Source organism: Candoia aspera, chromosome 4 (genome assembly GCF_035149785.1).
Source record: "Candoia aspera isolate rCanAsp1 chromosome 4, rCanAsp1.hap2, whole genome shotgun sequence".
NCBI lineage: Eukaryota > Metazoa > Chordata > Lepidosauria > Squamata > Boidae > Candoia > Candoia aspera.
Window position 1 is genome coordinate 49,354,771 of NC_086156.1, and position 20,700 is coordinate 49,375,470.

A 20,700-nucleotide genomic window follows, 5' to 3' on the forward strand; every position below is an offset into this window, starting at 1 on the left:
TCCTTTTACCTCTTCTAGGTATTGGTCATGACCCATTCAAATCCAAGATATTCTACAGCTCTGCTGAGTTCTATCCCTTGCTTTACTCTTTCTTGAAACAAACAGGATTTTATCTTTAAGTGAATTGTCCCCATTTTACAGAACAAATTTTGTCATAAAATCATCTACTGCAGTGAAGCTAGTAATATAAATTGTTCCCAGCAGTGTTAAAAAACCGGGTATTTGTTCCAAATACATTTTTAAAAATTGCCCAAGTACATTCATAGTTGACAAATCCAAGCTGGAACACAGCAGTAGTTAAGTTTCACTGTGCAGCATATGATTTACTGAATACATTGCTCCTTTTTTCTCTTGATGCAAAAATAGTTATAAAAGATCTCTGGCATTACTTGAAACACTCTACATTTAGGCTAAACTTTAAACACTATTACTGAGGTCAATCAAAGGGTAATACAGTTTAATTACGATCCATTTTGTCCGCCAAAAATATAGTACATCTGACAGAACATTGGTCTGTTCCATAATTATTAGTATAAGCAATTGCTGTATATTTGGTTCAACCAATGGTAAATACAGATCAAGGAATTAAAACTTTCCAATTTTCAAAACAACGGACCTTTGAAACAATTATTTATTTTTAAAATGCATCTGCTGCGTTAGTTTATATTTATGAGAAGTTTCTAATCATATGTACTTATTTCCAGTTTTAAATTTGACATACATATATGCCTTGGCTGGGGTTCTTAAGAATGCTGGTTATTCTGAAAAGTTGCCTGCACCATAAAAGGACTTCTTGCTTGTCAAGAGATAGAATATGTTTATATGGTGCAAAGTAAAAGCTAAAATGCCTAGCTGGTTTCTGATGTACAGAGTCCCCATTTACTACACTTTAAAATCTGATACACTGTTTACCCACATGGTTGCAGAGAATACAAATATATATGCAGACCACCAACAAAGTCCCATTACTAGTGGAGAAGAAACTGCAATGCCATGAAGGGTGGGAATGATTTGACCAACCTTATTTATATTTAGTGGCAACCGCGCATAATCAATTCTGTTTCTCCAAAGGATGTGTCAGAGTACTCTACATACGAGGAAAAACTATGGTGCTCATATTAGCTCACTCTTGGGCAGCTCTATGTGCTAAAGAAATTTATTGGGCATTTTCTTATCCATTGGAAGGAATTCATTGGACATAAACTAAGAACTTCATGGGTTTGTTTGTAGCAACTGAGGATTCTTTCCTAATGAGTTTTCTTTTCCTTTAGCGGCCAGTTCCATCCTGCCTGGGGCAGGAGCTCTAATTTTATTCTCTCTGAACTGCTTTATGCTATAACCCACTTCACATATTGAACTAAGCCATTGCATATTTTGCTCAGTTTTGGCTTAGGATGTTGTATGAGTCCAACCACTATAATAAGGTTTAGCAAAGAGGTAAATTTAGTAATTCCATCTCTATCTCTTGATATCAGCATAATCAAGTAATGACTTAGTCCATATAGTACATGATGATGAAAATAATAATAGTAATTTTAAAAAATACTAAAAAAATTAAAAGTTGACCAAAATATATAAAAAAGGTGGGATAAAAATATCATTATCATCGTCGTCGTCATCATCATCATCATCAGCAGCAGCAGCAGCAGCAGCAGCAGCCATCTGACTACCAGCAACTCTGAGTAGTTTACAAATTGTTTAAACATTAAAAACAAACAAGAAACAAAAAAAGAGGGTAAAGATGGCAAGATGACAATACCAGATGGGAACAAAGGAAAACAACCCATGTTAAAAGGAGGTTTAAATCTTCCTTGCCAAAAGCCTGAGCGAGGAGTCAGGTCTTCAAGGCCCTCCAAAACACCAGCAGGGCCATTCAGATCTCAAGGGGGAACATTCCAGAGAGCAGGTGCTGCTACAGAGAAGGTGTGCTTCTAGGGTCAAAATAGATGGTATTGTTTAATTGAAGGAAGCCAGGGTGTGCCACCCCTGCCAAAACAAATTGGCAGGGCAGATACTATGGGAGATAGGTGGTCCCTCAAGTAACCAGGCCCTATGTCATGTAGGGCTTTACAAATAGCAACTAGCACCCTGAATCACACCCAGAAGCAAACTGGCCACCAGTGCAGCTCACAAAGCAGAGGTGATACATGGGCAAGCCAAGGTATGCCCATCACTGCCTACACCACTGCTTTCTGAACCAACACCGCTGCTTTCTGAACCTTTTAGGTGGTCTTCAAGGGTAGCCCCATGCACAGCATATTGCAGTAGTCAAGCAGTGAGATGACCAGGGCATGAGTGGTTGTCTGAAGGGCTCTCCAATCTTGGAGAGGGCACAACTGGCACACCAGATGAAACTGGGAAAACATCTTCCTGGCCACAGCTGCCACCTGCTCATCCAGTAGGAGCAGTGAGTCCAGGAACACCCCCAAATTGCGCACCACTTTTGAATGGGCAAGTGTCACCCCATCCAAGGTCAAAGATGGAATATCCCCAGATCTGGGCAGTCCAAACACCCACAGCCACTTGGTCTTGGTAGGATTTAGTTGGAGACAGTTCCTCCCCATCCAAACCCACACAGCCTCCAGGCACTGGGACCTGGATTCCCTCCTCCCTATTCAACACATAACACTAAGAAATGACAACTGACTGAGTTAGTTTAATCCAAAGTCTTTTGGGTACAATTTTGTTACATCAGCATACAATACATTAATTTGTGCTTGTCAGTCAAACCTCAACATTAAAATATATGTTTTGTAAGGTCCAAAAACTAATATATTCTGGAGAAATAAAGTTATAATGCAATGTGACATGGTTTAAAATCTTTGGGCATCCATAATTTTTTTGAACTACATACCTACTACATGGAAATTGATGGCTGGACAACAGAAATGGATTCTCTGAACCCTTCTTATTGCCAAGAGACTAATCCTTCAACTTTGGAAAAATAAATTTATGGACCCAATTATTCTGTGGATTGAAGGCTTGATGTTACTTGCAACTTATGAATGAGTTCTTACAGACATAGACTATGTACAGACTGTTACAATGAAAAAATACTTGAAACTATTGTGTAAAACTTTATATACATATATACGTGTATGATAAGCCCTTATATATTTGATGGCGTTGCTGTTGTTTTTCTTTTTCAGTTCTGTTTGATTAAAGAAATAAAGGTAAAAAAAAATCTCAACAATCAACTAAATCTATTTCAGCAGAAGGATAAGTTCATGTGTGCTTAGAACACAGAATCTTCTAAGGGTTTTGAATTTACAAAAGAGGACAAATATTTTAATCACCTGCCAGTAACATTCCTTTTAGAAGACTGCACATTTCATGAAACTGTCACCACAAAGGTCCAAGACCACTGAAACTGAGTGGTTCAGTTTCAGATCCACATGAACACTAATAATTAGTAATACTTCAGTTGCTTCAGTATTTATTATTAATATAATAATTGTTGGCTGGGTGATTTATGTATATTTGGATAATATTTTTAATTGGTAATATGGAATTGTTTTGTATTATTCATTTACTGTATATTTTTATTGCTATAATCTATGGTCAAAGCAATACAGATTTTCTTAAAATATATTAAGAATAATTTATATTATATTACTGATATGATATAGATGATATGATATTAAACCTTCCCCAATGTTAGCATCCTCCACATGTATTGGATTACAGCTCCCACCACCTTTAGCCAATTCCCTTGCTGACTGGAGACCACAGCGTAGCTTTCTAACACCTCTGTAGAATTCCAGGTAGAGAAGGCTACACTATATTAAATAAACTGTTTTAGAAAGATTGCTTAATGCTTGGACTGTCAGAAAAGAAAGTTGGAGAGAGAATCCAAATTGTGAGTCTTTCAAAGGGCTAGAACACAAGCTGGAAGGATCTGATTTTCTTCCTTATTTTTCTGCCTTTTATTAGTAACTGCCCCATTTTTGTACAAGTACATGGAAAGGCAAATTCAGTTCTTCTAATAGGACAATTGTAATGCATTATATTTAGAATTCTGCATGAACTTTTCAAGCTGAAAATTGCACTGCAGAAATCAAAAAGACTGGATGTCAGTATTTAACTGCATTTTGGTTCAGGTATGATGAAGTGAATGCTAACTTCAGACTAAAATGCAAGGCAAAAAATATTCTCTTCCATTCTGCAGCACCTGTAACACACTGTGATGTGATTGCACGAATACTTGCATTCACATTGTTTGACACAAGTACATAAGTGGGGTTATCTGCATCATGATGTACACATCATTTCCCCCTTTCTCTCTGTAGATGTCTGTAGTCCCATCTCTGTGAATAATGTAAGTGAAGTTCAGCCTAAAGATTGAAAACAATGTAAGCAGCCTTCCACATCCAAGCTCCTATGTGTGAGAGAGGAAAGATTCTCTCAGCAACTATACAGAATATATAGATTTTACAACTGGGCTTTATTTTGTCCCCCCTTAGCTTGAATCTGCAGGTTACGTGCTTTGCTTAATTTGGGGATGGATCAGGCAAAGAATATTTTATATTACTTGGGGCCAAGTTATCCACTTTCAGCCCTACTATGCAGCCTACACTATAAGAACTATTTCATGAGTCTAAAGCATGTACTTGCTGGTATGAAATTGGAAAATGTAATAGAATTACTGGCAATGGGGCTAGAAGCATGGAACTCCCTGACATTGTTCACCACTAGAGTTAAAGAGAACCCCACAGATCTCCCTCTTCAAAGCTGCCTTTTTAAAAAAGGCTGCAACTGCTTAGGCCAGAGTTTATAAACTAAGATGCCTTAGTCCCAGATGCCTCTCTGATCTTCCCTTCCTACCCTGCAAAGTTGCCCCAGGTATAAAAAAGTAGAAAGTGATGGGAGGGGACTGCAGGATTGGTGTTGCTGTGGTAGCCTTAAGTTACAGGCCACTCTAGGAGCACTATTTTGTTTTCATCATGTAACGTGAAAAACATTCTCTATTATCTCAGTAAAGATTAACTTGATGGTTTGAATCTTGTTCTGTGAAAACTCTGTATCGTAGGAATATAAACTTAAGTTTAAAATAAGCATCACTTCTCCAAATATAAGGTAAAGCAGCCCATATTTGTTTGTAAGGCTGTAACCCTACATTTAATAAGGTTGGAGGAGTCCCAGCGACTTCATCAGAGTTCACTTCTGAGTAGACATACACAAAGTTTTGCTATTCTGTGGCCTCATAATTGTCACAAAATATACTCCTTTGAAGTAGGCTTTCCATTAGACAGGAGTGGACAAACTTCTGATAACCATATTCAAGTGCAAAATGAGTGGACCCATGTCATATGTTGGCAGGGCCAAGGCATTCATGTTATTTCCTGGGCATGGGGAATTGTGTTGTTGTTTTCCAACTATATTGTACCTAGTTTAAGACACAGACTACATGGTTTTTGTGTTTTCTGCCTCAAAATGCTGAGTAATTGCTGCTGAAGATTCTTGGGAGTAATGGCCATGAGGGAGCAGTGGAGAATCACAGTAAGGGGACCCAGGACAACAATTTGGAACAAGTTCCAGGCTGCACCCACCCGCCATGCTGATCTCTTGGTATAGGAAACAGTACATAACTTTCTTCTCTAATGTTTCTAGCCTGGTAAAGGATAGGAATGTTTTTTCATCTTAAATAACAGGCGATACAGAAAATCACTGGCAAAGAATAAATGCAGATCATTCCCCATTAAGAAACAACAGTTTGACTGCAGGATGTAACCAGCAGTATAAGACAAGATAGATAACATGAGGCCATGGAGAAGGGAAAGTGGATAAGCTAGGAAACATTTGTAATGAATCTCTACTCTCACGTTCATTTTCAAGTTGGCTGCTCTTCCACAAAGTTTGAAGTTTTCTAAATATATAAATATGTTGTGGGGTATTTATAGGAAGAGTGCTTTGAACCTTTTCCTAACCAAGCCCTGTGTATTTAGGGCTGACACTTTTCTAAGCAATCTCATGATAAACACCATGAAGTGCATGATTTGTTTAATTTGGGCAAAAAGACTTTCATATATTCAAGATGTGTTATTAAGAAGAAAACTGAAATGCTACTGTAATCTAAACCATATGACATTTAAATTAGAGCCTCCTGTGATTTATCTATATGAATTTATCTATTCAATGGAATTACGAGGCATATTTCTGAGACACAAAGACAAAGAAATACTGTTGCTGTGTTTTGAACAGGCCTTAGCCTTACTGTGGAAGAGACAAGAACAACTAAAGTAGGTGGCACGCAGAGCCCCCCCCTAGTTTAGTTTCCCTAAATGACATCATTATTAGGAGTCTGCACCAATTACAAAATTTGGTTCAGATTCTGCTCAGCAATGTAGAAGAGTCTTCTTAATCTCATCTAGCAAATCAAAAAAAGGGAGGGTGAGTGCTACTAGTCCATTTGAGTATTCCAGCTGTGTTGTCAGCAGCAGTATTGTTTTCCTTCATGGTAGCAGTATCTATTTAGGTCTATTTAGGCAAAGGAACACTTCAGCCTCATCAAAGGAAGCAAGCTGCTTCCATAAACAAGCAAAGTCCATAAAATTGCATAAGTCTAACTTCTGCTACTAAAGCCTACTAAACTATATTATTGTGTACTGCCATCCAGAAGCCTCTGCAGAAGGCTTCTGGATGGCAGTACACAATATGTACTTTATGATTTTGTTAGAAAGATGAAATGCCCTTTAAGGAGGCGCTGGTGCACCCCCTCCTCAAGAAACCATCACTGGACCCTACCGTGCTGGATAATTTTCATCCAGTCTCCCACCTCCCTTTTATGGGGAAGGTGGTTGAGAAGGTGGTGGCACTTCAGCTCCAGAAGATCCTGGAGGAAGTGGATTATCTAGACCCCTTTCAGTCAGGTTTCAGGCCCGGATATGGGACAGAAACAGCATTGGTCACACTTATGGATGATCTCCGGTGGGAGCAAGATGGAGGCAGTGCATCCATCCTTGCTCTCCTTGACCTCTCAGTGGCTTTTGATAACATCGACCATGGGATCCTTTTGGGTTGGCTCAGGGAGTTGGGGGTGGGCAACATAGTGTTGCGCTGGTTCACCTCCTTCCTCCAGGGCCGGTCCCAGTCAGTGTTAATAGGCAAGGAGAGATCGGCACCATGGCCCCTCCTTTGTGGGGTGCTGCAGGGATCGGTACTCTTCCCTCTCCTTTTTAACATCTACATGAAACCGCTGGGTGAGATCATCTGTCTCCATGGGATGAGGTATCACCAGTATGTTGATGATACTCAACTATACATCTCCATCCTGGGGGAAGTAAGTGATGCTGTGACTGCCCTTTCCAGGTGCCTGGGGGCTGTTGGGGTCTGGATGAGAAACAACAGGCTTCAGCTAAACCCTGGTAAGACGGAGTGGCTGTGGGTTAATGGCCCCTCGGCTCCTAGGAATTTGCCATCTTTGGTTCTGGATGGGGTTGCACTGCCCCAGACCGACCTGGTGCCTTGGGGGTAACTTGGGGGTCCTCTTGGACTCACGACTCCTGCTTGAAGAGTAGGTGGCAGTTGTGGCCAGGAGGGCCTTTGCGCAACTTAGTGTTGTGTGCCAGTTACGCCCCTTCCTGGAGTGAGAGGCCCTTTGAACAGTCACTCACGCCCTGGTCATCTCCCATATAGACTACTGTAATGCACTCTACATGGGGCTACCCTTGAAGAGTATCCAGAAGCTACAGCTGGTCCAAAATGCAGCCACGTGGGCAGTTTTTGGTGCCTCAAGATCAGCACATATTACTCCCTTGCTCCACGAGCTGCATTGGGTGCCAGTTTGTTTCTGGGTCCAATTCAAGGAGTTGGTTATCACCTTTAAAGCTCTACATGGCATGGGTCCAGGTTACCTAAGGGACCATCTCATCTCTGTTACATCAACCTGTCCCACCTGGTCATGCAGAAAGGGCATGCTAAGGACCCCATCCGTAAATGAATTCCATCTGGTGGGGTCCAGGAGGCAGGCCTTCTCTGCAGCAGCTCCCGCCCTTTGGAACATCCTTCCCCCAGAAGTGAGGCTGGCCGCCTCTCTTCTGGACTTCAGGAAATGGCCGAAGACCTGGTTTTGTCACCATGCCTGGAGTGGGGAGAGGAAGAGCCGCTCTTGGGGCTGGTTGGTTCCCTAGTCTTGCCGGGACCGGTTCTGGTCCCCTTTGGGTGAAATTAGATCTGCCATCACTTGGATTTTATTATATTTTATATTTTATATGTATATTTATTGATATTATTCTGATTTTACTGTATTTTATACTGTTTTATTGTGAACTGCCCAGGGTTCCCCGAGTGGGGGGGATAGGTGGTAATAAAAATATGACAAACAAACAAACAAATAAATAAAATAAGAGTTACGATTTTGCAATGCAAGCTCTGCTCCTTAGGTATGTGCATGAGATTATCATGGAGCCTGTACAAAAGGGGCAGAACTGGAACTGTGGCATCACAAGCTTGTTAAATCATTTACCCTGCCCCACCCTGCCAACATCTACCTTGCCTTTAATTGAGAAATTTGGCAATTGGTCTTCAGTTGGTCAATACCAGTGTTAGTGGAAAGCAGCAGAAATGTTTTTTGTATAAGGAAGTGCTTTTGCCCACGTTTTTATATGGAAGTAAGAGCTGTAAAAGTAATTTGAATGCAATGGGAATGGATTATTTTAGTAATGTGTATGTTAAAACTCAAAGATACAGGGTCGAGGATAAATTAATGTGGACTTTAATACAAAAGTGAGTGACCAGTACAAAACTGGCATGTTGGGGAGGTTTGGTCACACAGAAAGACTGAATTGCAGCACAACAGAGAAGAAAGAGCGAATGGGTTGTGAGGAAAGGGAAGACCGAGGAAGTAGTGGTCGAATGGAGTTAATGAGATTCTGAAAGCAAGAGGCGTAAGAATCTTGAAGAACAAAATGTGATTTGTGGTTTTGAATGGATGTGGTAGAAGAAAGGATGGTTTCAGATATGGAGAAGCATAGTAAATGGTGCTGCTGTAAACTAAATTTACCTATGTTTCTTTTCCTTTTCATATATCTCATGCCTTTATTTTATCTCCTACTCCTTTTCTGTGCTTTTCTATACTCTACACTGTTTATCCCAAATGGGAATGAAATGATGAATATGTATGTTTGGGCCAATCTGTTCTAGGCAGATGAATGGAACTGTGGAGGAGGCAACTAAAGGAGGTGGGAGCATTAAGTATGTTCGCCACCTTGAGAGAGAGAGAGAGAGTGAAGAAAAATATAATTGTAACAACAACAGAAAGCAAAATACGGAAGTTATGTTTTTTTTAAAATCAGCTTTGTTTCACTTTTAAGATCATACAAAACAGCTTCAAAGCAGCTTCACTCAAAACACTGTTGAAATGAAGCCCTCCTTCAAAGCTTTGTATAATCCTAGGCAATATAGTGCATAGAATTCTGCATTATTTAGGAAAGGGGAGAGGCTAGCATAATAGTAGCAAAAATGGGGTTATGTGACTTGGGCTGATCTGCACAGCCATCTTGCCTCAGTGTAAATATGGGCCACTGACTATTTCTCAAGGGCGATAATACACAACTTTGTCCTCAGCCTGCCCCCAGCCCACCAGAAAAACAAGCTCTGCCTGGTGTTTTCTGATTTGTGCTAGCATAAGCAATGCTCTCTGGTTCACTTCATTGTACGCAAACACCTCCACTCCAACTGGCTTCTATTCAATCTGGGAGGAATGCCCTCTCCCCTCTGGTCACTGGTCATTGTCTTCTACAACCATATAATTGTACTGATGAAACAGTGAAACAATGGATCTGTCATGGGCTTAGATATTGCATGAAGAAACTTTTTCTAAAATGCCACCCATGAAAAATCAGTCTGTGTGGAATTTGCCACAACATGTTCCTCTTTCAAGGTTCTGGTATCATCATCATTTTAATCCTCCATTTTCCCAGCAAGGGAAATGAAAGCACAATCTTTTTTCTGATGTTTAATGATCTTGGGGTATAAGACAGTTTATTCTTTGCAATTAATGGATGCTAAAGAGCCTAAAAGACCAAATAGCATTTTAAGTCAAGGCCGTGGCTAATCCTCCTGTCTATGTTGTGTCTGACAGATAGCTTACCTTCCATAGCAGCACAGCCAGTAACAGGAAGATGAGAATTCCCACCAGTAAACTGATAGCAATGATCCATCCGACCACATAACCACGAGGCTCCAGATTGTGCAAGGCCTCAAAGACCACCTACAGAGTAATCAAGGGGGAAAAAATCATACAACTAGTCTGCAGTATTCCCTATGACAGATATGCTTCATTACATCCCCTGTTAATATTTCTAAAAGCAAGATAATGATGTCAAACTACAATTACAACATTTAGTTATCAGGCTACCTTCAAAAGGATTTTTAAAAACCTTATGCAGAGACAGAAGTACAATTAAAATAACATGCTTCATCCTTGGTGAGTCTACCCTGTTGTTTTCCATCTAGAAGTAAAGCTCCATTCAGTATCTGCCATCATCAGGGTGCAACAGCTAAGATGGGGATTGGTTTCAATGGGTCTATTTTAAATTTGGCAAAGTTTGGAACGTCCCCATAATTCCATCCTGTCCTACCCTGGTCAGACTGCAGACTATGTCCACAATACTTGGTGATACCAGGTTCATCCTGCTTTGAAAGCAAGGAAGGGAAGGAGAGCATCCTGTCATTCAAGCCTATGTCAAGGGGGAAAAAGGTCTCTGCTATTGCGAGATAAATTCACTATAAATTGGAAACTCAGTTGGCATTGACCCTACCACCATTATGAGATGTTGATACTGAGCAGAGTGAACAGCTTAAGGAATCAGAAAATCATACTGTAAATTGATTGATGAGTGCTGGAAATGTGACATTATTTTTTGGAAAGGGATAGATGGGGTTGTTTGTGTTACTTCTGTGCCATACCATAGCCAAAGTTCTCCAGACAGCATTTATGAAAAAACTGTTGTTGTTGTTAGAAAATGTTATGATTATGATAGCTGTGCAGGACTTGGAAATAATTCAGAAAAGGTGACTGAAAATGTACAGAAGTGCAAATGTAGCACCCACTATAACTCTCTAAAGCAGTGATAAGTTTTTCCAGATGCATGCAATTGCCCTCTGCAGTTGCCATATGATCCTGGGGAAAGATGTGGCTGTTTTAAAAAGTTATGTTCGTGTTCCAAAGAACCATTTTGGAATCAAATCTGAAGTACTGCACAGTTCTTATTGTTTACGTTATTATTATTCACAGTTCTTATTATTTATTTTTAACATATTCAGGTATTTTTGATATCAAAACTCAATCACATAATGAACATGGAAAAGGGATGGGATGGAGGTTCTGTGGTAAGAAAAGAACAGCATATTTACTGAATATAAAGCTCTTCCGTTTCCCAGATACATTTCCAAATTGGCCTACTACTATGCCAGCCATATTGTCAAGCCCCTCATGCACAATGAAGATTCAAAGACTTTAATGAGTTGGAGCACAGAATCTTGAGAATGGAGAGAGGAACCCTCCAGCCTTCTTCATTAGTGAGTTCATTAAGGTGGTGTCCTAACAAGCAGGAACCACGCCGAGACGAGGAATAGGTCTCTAGTGTTTTATTACTGCTACATTAGACAGAAAATCCTAACAAACTGAAGAAGCGTGGGAAAACCCAGACAGATAAACCCCAAAAGTCAAGGCGGGTCTGTTCTGTGTCTCGTTGAATGACAGCTCAAATTCTCGCTACTATGCATGTGTTTTCCCCCCTGGATAGGGCCCCCCTCCTGCTCACCATCAGTGCTCATGACAGGTGGGTTCTCTTTGAACTGAAACTTTTGACTCCACTTTTCCCAGAATGTTTGCATGACGGACTAATAGTTGGTTTATTTGATAACCTATTACGTGATCTCCCATCTGCTGGGTGTTTGTATTTAGAGATAGGTCTCTTTCTTTCTCAGCCTCAGCATGGTCTCTTAAAACCTGTTCCTGAAATGCGGAGGAGGGGGGCTCATGTATCTGATCTTGAAAAAGGGGAGCTAGTAGAGATAAGACTGCGAATCTCAGGTACGGTGGATGCTGCTGCATTGATGGTGTTGAAGTAATTCTACCAGATGATTTTCTGCATATGGAAATAAGAGGAAGCAGCACCTGCTTCTTCAAATTAGGTACCAAAAGGTCTTGAGCTAAGGGAATTCCTAAATACAAAGCTTTGCCAGCTAAAAAGCTTGACAAAACCATCCATACTTCACACTCTAGCTGGCATGAAATATGCCTTTGGAAATGGCAAGAATTTCATTACTTCTACTTCCCACTGCCACCGCCAGTTAGGATTGATTTAATACATAATTTTGGTTTAATTAAACTTCATTAAAAGTAAACAAACCCTATCAATAGAGCCAGTAGCCACAACAGCTAAGTAAAACTTATGCATGAAGAAGCAGAAATCACGGAAACCCCACTATTGCAGATAGAATGCAATTAGAGAAGAACTTGATCCAGCAAGATAATATTTTAGAATTCTTTCTGAAAATGAGATGCATATAGAGGTCACCAGTAAGTCAAGGTCGACTAACTGATACACAGATCCTCTGGAGTCAGGCTCTGCACTTGTATTTCCCTCCCTTCCCCTGCTGAACACATATACACATTCATGAGCATATACTCACACATACTAAGCTATGAATGCAGACACATGTTATGGTCTCAACTGTATAAGAATATTAATATCCCCTCCCTGGGATTTCAAGAAAGAGCATCATGCAGCTACTTGGATTACTGGAAGAGGTTAAAAAATATCTTCCCCTCAAGCCTAATCAAGAATGTAATAGCAATGCCAGAACAGTGATATTTTTCCTGCTGCCGAAAAATATCTAATAGCTAATGAGCTGGATTGTGGGGAAGAGTGGGTGGGCTCCTTAAGTCACAGAGACACATGCATTGCCCATATGTGATCTTTCAGATCCATGGAGAAAAACTAAACCAAAAAGGATCTTGATCTAACATGCCGCCTTCATTAGCAAGATGTCTTGAAGCAGCCAGCGAAAATTGTGAAAAAGGGGAAGTAATTCATCTTTTCAAGGTGCTGGCAACGGTATCGTGGAAAAGGAAATGTGCCAGCCAGAAGCCATGCTTTTGAGCTGCCTGTATCTTTACTGCATGCAACTCTCACTCTATTATTGCTTGGTATTTTAAAAATTATCATCATCATCAGGGCAATTCATACAAAGTGAGCTTAATGCCGTTTTAGATTTCCAACAATGATATAGGAGAAAACTGAACTGGGTAAGGACAGTTCTATGGCCATAAATAAAAGTAAATGATTATAGAAATGTGGAATCAATTAGAAACTCATTTATATGCTCTGAACTTATGTTCAACCAGCTGAGAACATAACAGGATTTGTTCTAGACTGCCAAGCTGGATCCATTGCAGAATGCAAGTGTTCCAGCATTATATAGTTTTTAAATTTCTTACCACACTGGAAAGCTTTTACTGCAGATTTAATGTTTACACTTTACCTTATAATAAAGATTCCATTCCAAATAACATACAGGACTTCCCCCCCCCCTCAACTAGGAATTAACTTAGTAATAAATTCACAATGCAGTTTGGTAATTGCCTACGATGGTGGAGAAGCCAATGTTTTCTGGAATCATTCACAAAATCATCTGGATTTGCAATGGATTCATACTTAAAGTGATTTAAACCATTTTATCTTGGAAGAGAAAGAGACTCATCTGCTTTATTATATGATGTAATATAAATGGCAACAGATATCCAGTCACCATTCACTGAAGACTTTTACTATCTCCAGTAATGAGTGATCAAGCAATCTTTTTGATTGCTTGATCACTCATTATCAAGAAATAGAAGTTAACTCATTGAGTAGGATCAATACTAAATAAGTGTGCCCAGTTTCCATGAAAACTCAGGAACAACTTAGTTAATTTAACAATTATTTTAACTAATTTACAATACAAATCTATTCACAAATGAGTTCCACTTAATTACATAAAGCTTGTTTCTATATTAGGTGGATAAATATTAAAACTGAAATCTGATTTCAACACATTTTTTTTTAAATTTGCAGGCTGTAAGGGTTTAGATGGGGAACAAGAGGCTTCAGCTGAACTCTGGCAAGACAGAATGGCTGAGGGTTGGGGGCTCCCAGCTATCTGGGAATTTACCATCTTTGACTCTGGATGGGGTTGCACTGCTCCAGACAGACCCAGTGTGGAATCTGGGGATTCTCCTGGACTCACGACTCCTGCTTGAAGAGCAGGTGGCAGTCGTGGACAGGGAAGCCTTTGCACAACTTCGTGTTGTACGCCAGCTACGCCATTTCCTGGATCGGGAGTCCCTCCAAACAGTCACTCATGCCCTGGTCATCTCTCATATAGACTACTGCAATGTGCTCTATATGGAGCTACCCTTGAAGAGTATCCGGAAGGTACAGCTGGTGCAAAATGTGGCCATGTGAGCAGTTTCAGGAGCCCCTAGAAGGGCACATATAATACCATTGCCACGCAAGCGGCATTGAGTGCCGGTTTGCTTCGGGGTCCAATTCAAAGTGTTGGTCATACCCTTTAAAGCCCTACATGACATAGGTCCAGGCTACCTGAGGGACTGCCTCGCCCAAGTTACATCGACCCGTCCAACCCAGTCAGGCAGAGAGGGCATGTTACGGACCCTGTCCATGAGGGATTGCCGATTGGCAGGGTCCAGGAAGAGGACCTTCTCTGCCATAGCCCCTGCCCTTTAGAACAAGCTACCCCTGGAGGTAAGACAGGTCCCCACTCTCCCGGCCTTTCGGAAGGGAGTAAAAACATGGCTATGCCTCCTGGCCTGGGATAGGAGGGGGGACAGCCATTCATGGGGGTGGTTGGCCCCATGAGGATGTCTAAATTAAGAGCTTCCCATATTGAATTGTATATTTTATATTTTATATGTTATATTTTAGACCTTGCATTTGTATTTTTATGTATTTATATTGAATTGTTTTTAGTGATTTGCTATTTTTAGTATTTGTAAGCCGCCCAGAGTCATCATGTGCCAGATGGGCAGCAGAGAAATTTGATAAATAAATAAACAAACTTTAAGCATCTTTACATATTCAAATAACATTTTGTTTAAATCATTTATTATTACTAATTATTACTAATTACTGATACTAATTACTAATTACTAATAATTATTTAAATTATTATCTATTTAAAAGTAAACATATAAATAAATATCCCAGTGGAGATGTTTATATCTCTATGTGCATAGGGTGTCTTCCACACCATCTTGCAAAGCCTAATCATGGTCAGCGTGATGAGAAGCAATTGGCTAGTAATTTAAGAGATGGCTTACTGTCCTTCTTTGTAGTCTGTATCTGGCAAATGTTTCTGTGCCATCTGGCCACAATCATTTTACTACATTCTTCCTTGGAGTGGGCAAATGCCTCTGGTTTGGCAGGCAGAGCTTTCTATTGCCTTCTGTCATATTATCATTTAGTTATTTTCAGAATGCCATGAGCTGTTTTCTGTGGTTGAGCTGGGTGTAGCTAAGGTGCACCAGGGATGGAGGAGGAAGGGGGAAGAAGCAGATGAAGAAGCAGAAGCTCTCCCTTCTTTAAGAGCAACAGCTGGAATAAGTAGTCCTCTGGTTATTCCCAAAGCCTACAAATGTTGACTATTTGATGGCAATATCTTGAGATAAGGCAAATTGTTTATGCAAATCAAATTAGCTAGTTTAGTTGGTTATTTTTAAGGAAACTTATCGGATAAAATCAATTCATCACCAGTGGGTAAGACAGAAGTCAAGGTTCTCTTGTAATTTGTTCCTTGGTAAGTGTTTTAAAAATAGTTTGTGGCATTAACCCCAAGGCTGAAGTGAAAGACCACAAACACTCCCACAGAACTGAAAATGAAAAATTGGGGCCATCCAAATTAATCTTGCATAGAATTACATTACTATATTTTCTGACAGAAAAAGTGAGGCAAACATTGGCTTGGATCCACATTTAGGAGATCCACTGATACCGATGAGACTTAAATTAAGCATGTTAAATCTCACTATTTCAAATTAAGCCTAAATCTCAAAACCCACAATTTGAGCGCTAAGAAACCTTGTTGACAGTTTTATATCCAGGGAGATAAAACTATTGTAATGAAGATTCAAAATAAAAGGAAACAAACATACAATACACAATTCCCTACAGCATTCTGTGTGGGGCCCAGGGGAGTGGAAGAGGAGAGAAAGAATAAAATCCTTGAGACTTCTCCCTTTTTTTCATAAGTATGACCCAATATAAAGCATGCCAAATCAGAGAAGCCAAGAGACATACGGAAATGGCATAGATAAAAATTAAACTAACATTTATATTAGACAGAAATGAGATTACAAAATGATTTTCGAAACAAAATGACATCCAACATGTTTGCTTTCAGCTAGTACTTCACAGAAAGCAAATACAATCTCCAGACTAGCGATTATATTTCTTCACTACAATGAAAGATGAACGTAGTGACTCCGATACAAAATTATTCTGTATCATTTGGGGGCATTGTCCTACTATTTGCTTTAATATAACAGATGTTAAATCTATAAATGTAATGTCACCCTGTCTGATTACAACCTGAAAAATAGCACTTTCCCAGATAACGAACAGGCAGCATCAAGATCTGTATGAGCAGACACGCCAACTACAGTAAAATGAGAGCTATGGTGTTTTGGTAATTAGGAGATTAGGACCAGGGAGATCCTAGTTCAAGTCAACTCTTAGCTGCAGTTGCTCACTGGATGACTTCGGGCCAATCATTATTTCTTAGTTCAGCCTATCACAAAGGAAACAATGGGCAACAGAAGTGCTCAACATGTCACCTTGGGTTTCCTGAGGAAAGGTGCGATACAAATCTAATGAGTAAATAAAAAATATTGATAGAATAGTAATAGAATGTTTTCCTTAAGCAAGACCAAGATGCTATCCATCATCTTGTCAGCTTAAGGTCTAACAATACACTCCTTCTCAGTTCTCATTTTGGAGTGATTACTGAGGACCAGGTTATTCCATGTCACACAGCAGACCATATGCTTCAGGGCAGAAGCTTACTCTAGGACCTGTGGGCTTTGGTTTCTACTTGCTTCAATGTATGGGACAGTTAATATCCATAAAGAGAAAAAGGCATGAGACAAAATTCATTAGAGAGGAACAGTTTTACTTCTTTTCTTTAGTGAGAACAAAAAGAACCATATGTACGCCAGGAGAGTAAAATAAGGAAATAATGCACAATGTAGCAATTAGCAAGCTTTGATATCATACACTAATTTATAGATTCTAAACCTTAAATCTGAATGTAGTATAATATAATCCCACACTGATATGTGCATAATCTTACCCACTTTTGAGTGCAACTGGGGGGCTGGAAGAGGTTGAGGAAGATAGGACATTCTCTCCGTAGTCACCCCTTCTTGTTTTGGGGTTGTAAATCTTGTATGAACTCACGGCATTTATGTGCTTAAGGGAGTCTACTGTAAGAGTACTCCCTGTATGTCTGCTTGTTGAGATAACCGTGAAAAACATATTTGGGGCATTATAATAGAGGATCTGCCCAAAGTATTTTTCACCTTTTGAACTCTTGATTTAAGCCAGGTTGATGCCTCCAGGGCTTCTGGCTTAGTTTGCTATCTGTGTTACATGTGTAAGTTAAGGCTTTGCCTACTAACAGTTTATCAGCAACCTGCGCAGGAGTTGTGAGTAAGCAGCAGCCTGCCTCCACCTTTCCTTTCTTGGAAAGGTAGCAAGCAGGGCTGACGGGCTGGCCGGCTGATGCACTATCATAACGTCTGATGAACTGCCTTTTTGAACATGATCTGCTGACAATCTCAAACACCAACATTGTCAGTCCCACTCACGTGGAAAAACCTCACCGCTGCTTCCTTTTATGACTGAGCTGGGAAGGGAAATAGCTAAACCACCATGTTCTCCAGGTACTGCAGGAATCACAAGATGACGACTAGGAAGAGGAAGAGCTGCTAATTGGAGCTGCAGCATATTAACGACTAGAATTTTAACATTCTAGCTGTGATTCTTAAATTTTATTTTAAGCATTTATATTGCATTTAGAGAACTAAATTATATTTGTTCAATGCCACCAACAAGAGAGGGCACAGTATGATACGTTCAAATCAGGAAGGAATTGTTATACGGTCATGGAACTGTTGGAGAGGTTTTCTTGACAGTAGGGCTGTGGGAAAACTTTCTGTACTTCCATAATCTGGAATATTCCCCCTTTCCTTTTTGCCATCATCAAATATATTGGGCACAATTAATTAATTTTCTGCAACACTGCAAAGATCTTGAGACAATCTCTTTGCTCTTTACTGATGCACTAAAGAGTATTTCTGTACAGACAATTGCATTGATTGCTTAATTACTTGGACTAACCCCGAACATTTATAGTGTGATAAATTCTGATCATTCTGAAGAACAAATATATCTAATGACATCTGAGGCTGGTAAATCTTTGGAAATACTTCTAATTCCTGGTTCCACCCACCATAATTGGAATTGTGGCTATAAGCTCCTAGGATTCATTCAAAATGGCAGCCAAATTGTTTTAGGCTGCGGTCCCAGCCACACTGACTTGGAATTATGTGCCATTGAAAGCACATCCAAGTAATGCATTTAGGAGTTGGGTGCCAGCCAATACTAGGAAGCATGGAAGTTGTTTAAAACAACTCTAGTGAAGATGTTTGATACCTCATGCCATGATGCCAGTTATGCACACAGAACAGGTTTCCCACATAATCCTCCCAGCCTTCCACAACAACCACAGAACACCAGCTTCCTTTATCATCCATAGCTTTTAAAAGGTACTTGCTGGAATGTGCCCAGGCTTTGCAGACGGACAATGCTGACAGGGAAGCAGGAAGAAATGCCACATTTAGGACTTAGTGTTACACAATAATGCCAACTTGCATAACAAAATTCTAATTGTCCCCTCCCTTTTTAAGCAATATTTTTGGAAAGTATGGCTATCCATTAGCCATCATTCCTTTAAGGGGTTCAAAATATGTCTTTGCTCCCATAAAAAAATTAGAGATGCCTTGACTCAAACTTAACTCCTGGTGATAGCATCTATTCAGGCTTGGGAGGCTTATAAAAGCTTTTTCTGGGATATGTAATTATAATTAATAATAACTGAATGAATTATTAATTCAGTGAATAATAATTGAAAATTGTTTGGCAACCCTCAGTAGTGTAGCCAGTCACCTTGATATTCTTAGGTACCCCACCTAAGGACTAACCAAGGCCAGCCCTGCTTAACTTCTAAGACTAGCCAAAATCAACTAAGTGCTGCCACTTGCTAAGGCTTAATGGCCTACAAGGAGAAAGGGACAAGTCAAGATAGAAAAGCAGCAGGCAAGAAAAAGACTAATCCCTGTTTATAAACCGCCATGAACTAAGCCTGTAATTTTTTAAAAAGTGACAAAATTTTCATGCATATCACTGGCCGTGCCAATAATTTGTTTCAAATGGTTGACCAAATATGATTCAAGAAATTGAACTGCTGCAGCAGCTAACAGCTTACTGGGTTATTAAAACTGTTAATGCTGCAATCCTAACACATGCTTACAAGGGAGTAAGCCTTACTGAATATGGTTGGGCTTAGTTCCAAAGAAACCTTCACTGAATTACATTGTTAGTATTAATAATCTTCCATATGAGCTGATCTTCCAGTAAAGGATAAATCTAGATTTCCCAAAACCTGTGTTAGATTAAAGCAGGTTTCAGCCTCACTTTGAGAAACTGTACATATTGCTCAACAAAATCTACACCTAGGACCTTTAGAAGCTGAACTAGCTGCTGCAAAACAGGCATTCAATTATCCTGATGACAATCATTTGCTTGCAGGCTTATCACAGCAAGCAAAAACACCAGAGGATTTCACGACAGCAACAGCAATGCCAATACAGTTAAAGAAAGGCACACTCCTTCCTTTGTGTAGGCTAAGCCTAGGCCTGACCACAAATTCCTTGCTCAGTGCTGGATCATTTAATGCATTCCAGATGAGTAAGACAAACAATTCTTGCTCTTCAGATTCTTCCACTTACTGTTGCGTGTTCGGAATTCCCATTGGGCACTTCGATCGCCCGGTTGCTTGTGTCCACTCTCACCTTTGCCCGTGTTACAAACTGAATAACTGATGAGGTATCCTACAGATTGAAAAACAAGAACTGAGGAACATTCTCAAACACACAGTTCTCAAAGACCTTTAATCATGGGCATTTTAAAATAGCTCACAGTTAGATGTGGAAATTAAAAAGGAGTATCCTCACTCTCTGGTCCAGATATATAGCACAATTAGAAGAATGTAAGATGCTGCCAAATATCACCAGCAGAGAACATTGTAACCTGAATGATCGCTGCACCATAATTAGAAACAGATATTTGGATGTAATAACTAAAAAGTGCTTATATATGGCATTGGATTAAATATTTGTAATTATTAAAATAAATCCTGACATTGCACAGTATAACAAGTCTGAATACTTGTATTTTTTCCAGCAGAATCCTTCTTGAAAAGGTTTTTTGACGCAAATAGCCTTTTAGAGTAATTTTTACTGTATTGTAAAATTACACATATCTTCTAGTGGAGTAAGGTCAGAGTTACCCTTTCAAAGTCATATGAAGTACATCATTTTTAAGGAACAAAGTGACAATTTAGAACTGGAAATAC

At 39.7% G+C, this 20,700-nt stretch overlaps 1 protein-coding gene across 1 annotated transcript in view; it reads right to left on the reverse strand.

The window, feature by feature from the left end:
- ITGA9 (integrin subunit alpha 9) overlaps positions 1-20,700 on the reverse strand; it is a 245,912-nt gene that overhangs the window by 14,040 nt on the left and 211,172 nt on the right. The window contains exons 26-27 of the mRNA XM_063304073.1: positions 20,075-20,176; positions 10,091-10,210 (exon numbers count right to left, since the gene is read on the reverse strand). Of these exons, the coding sequence (XP_063160143.1) occupies positions 10,091-10,210; positions 20,075-20,176 (222 nt within the window). The remainder of the gene's footprint in view (positions 1-10,090; positions 10,211-20,074; positions 20,177-20,700) is intronic.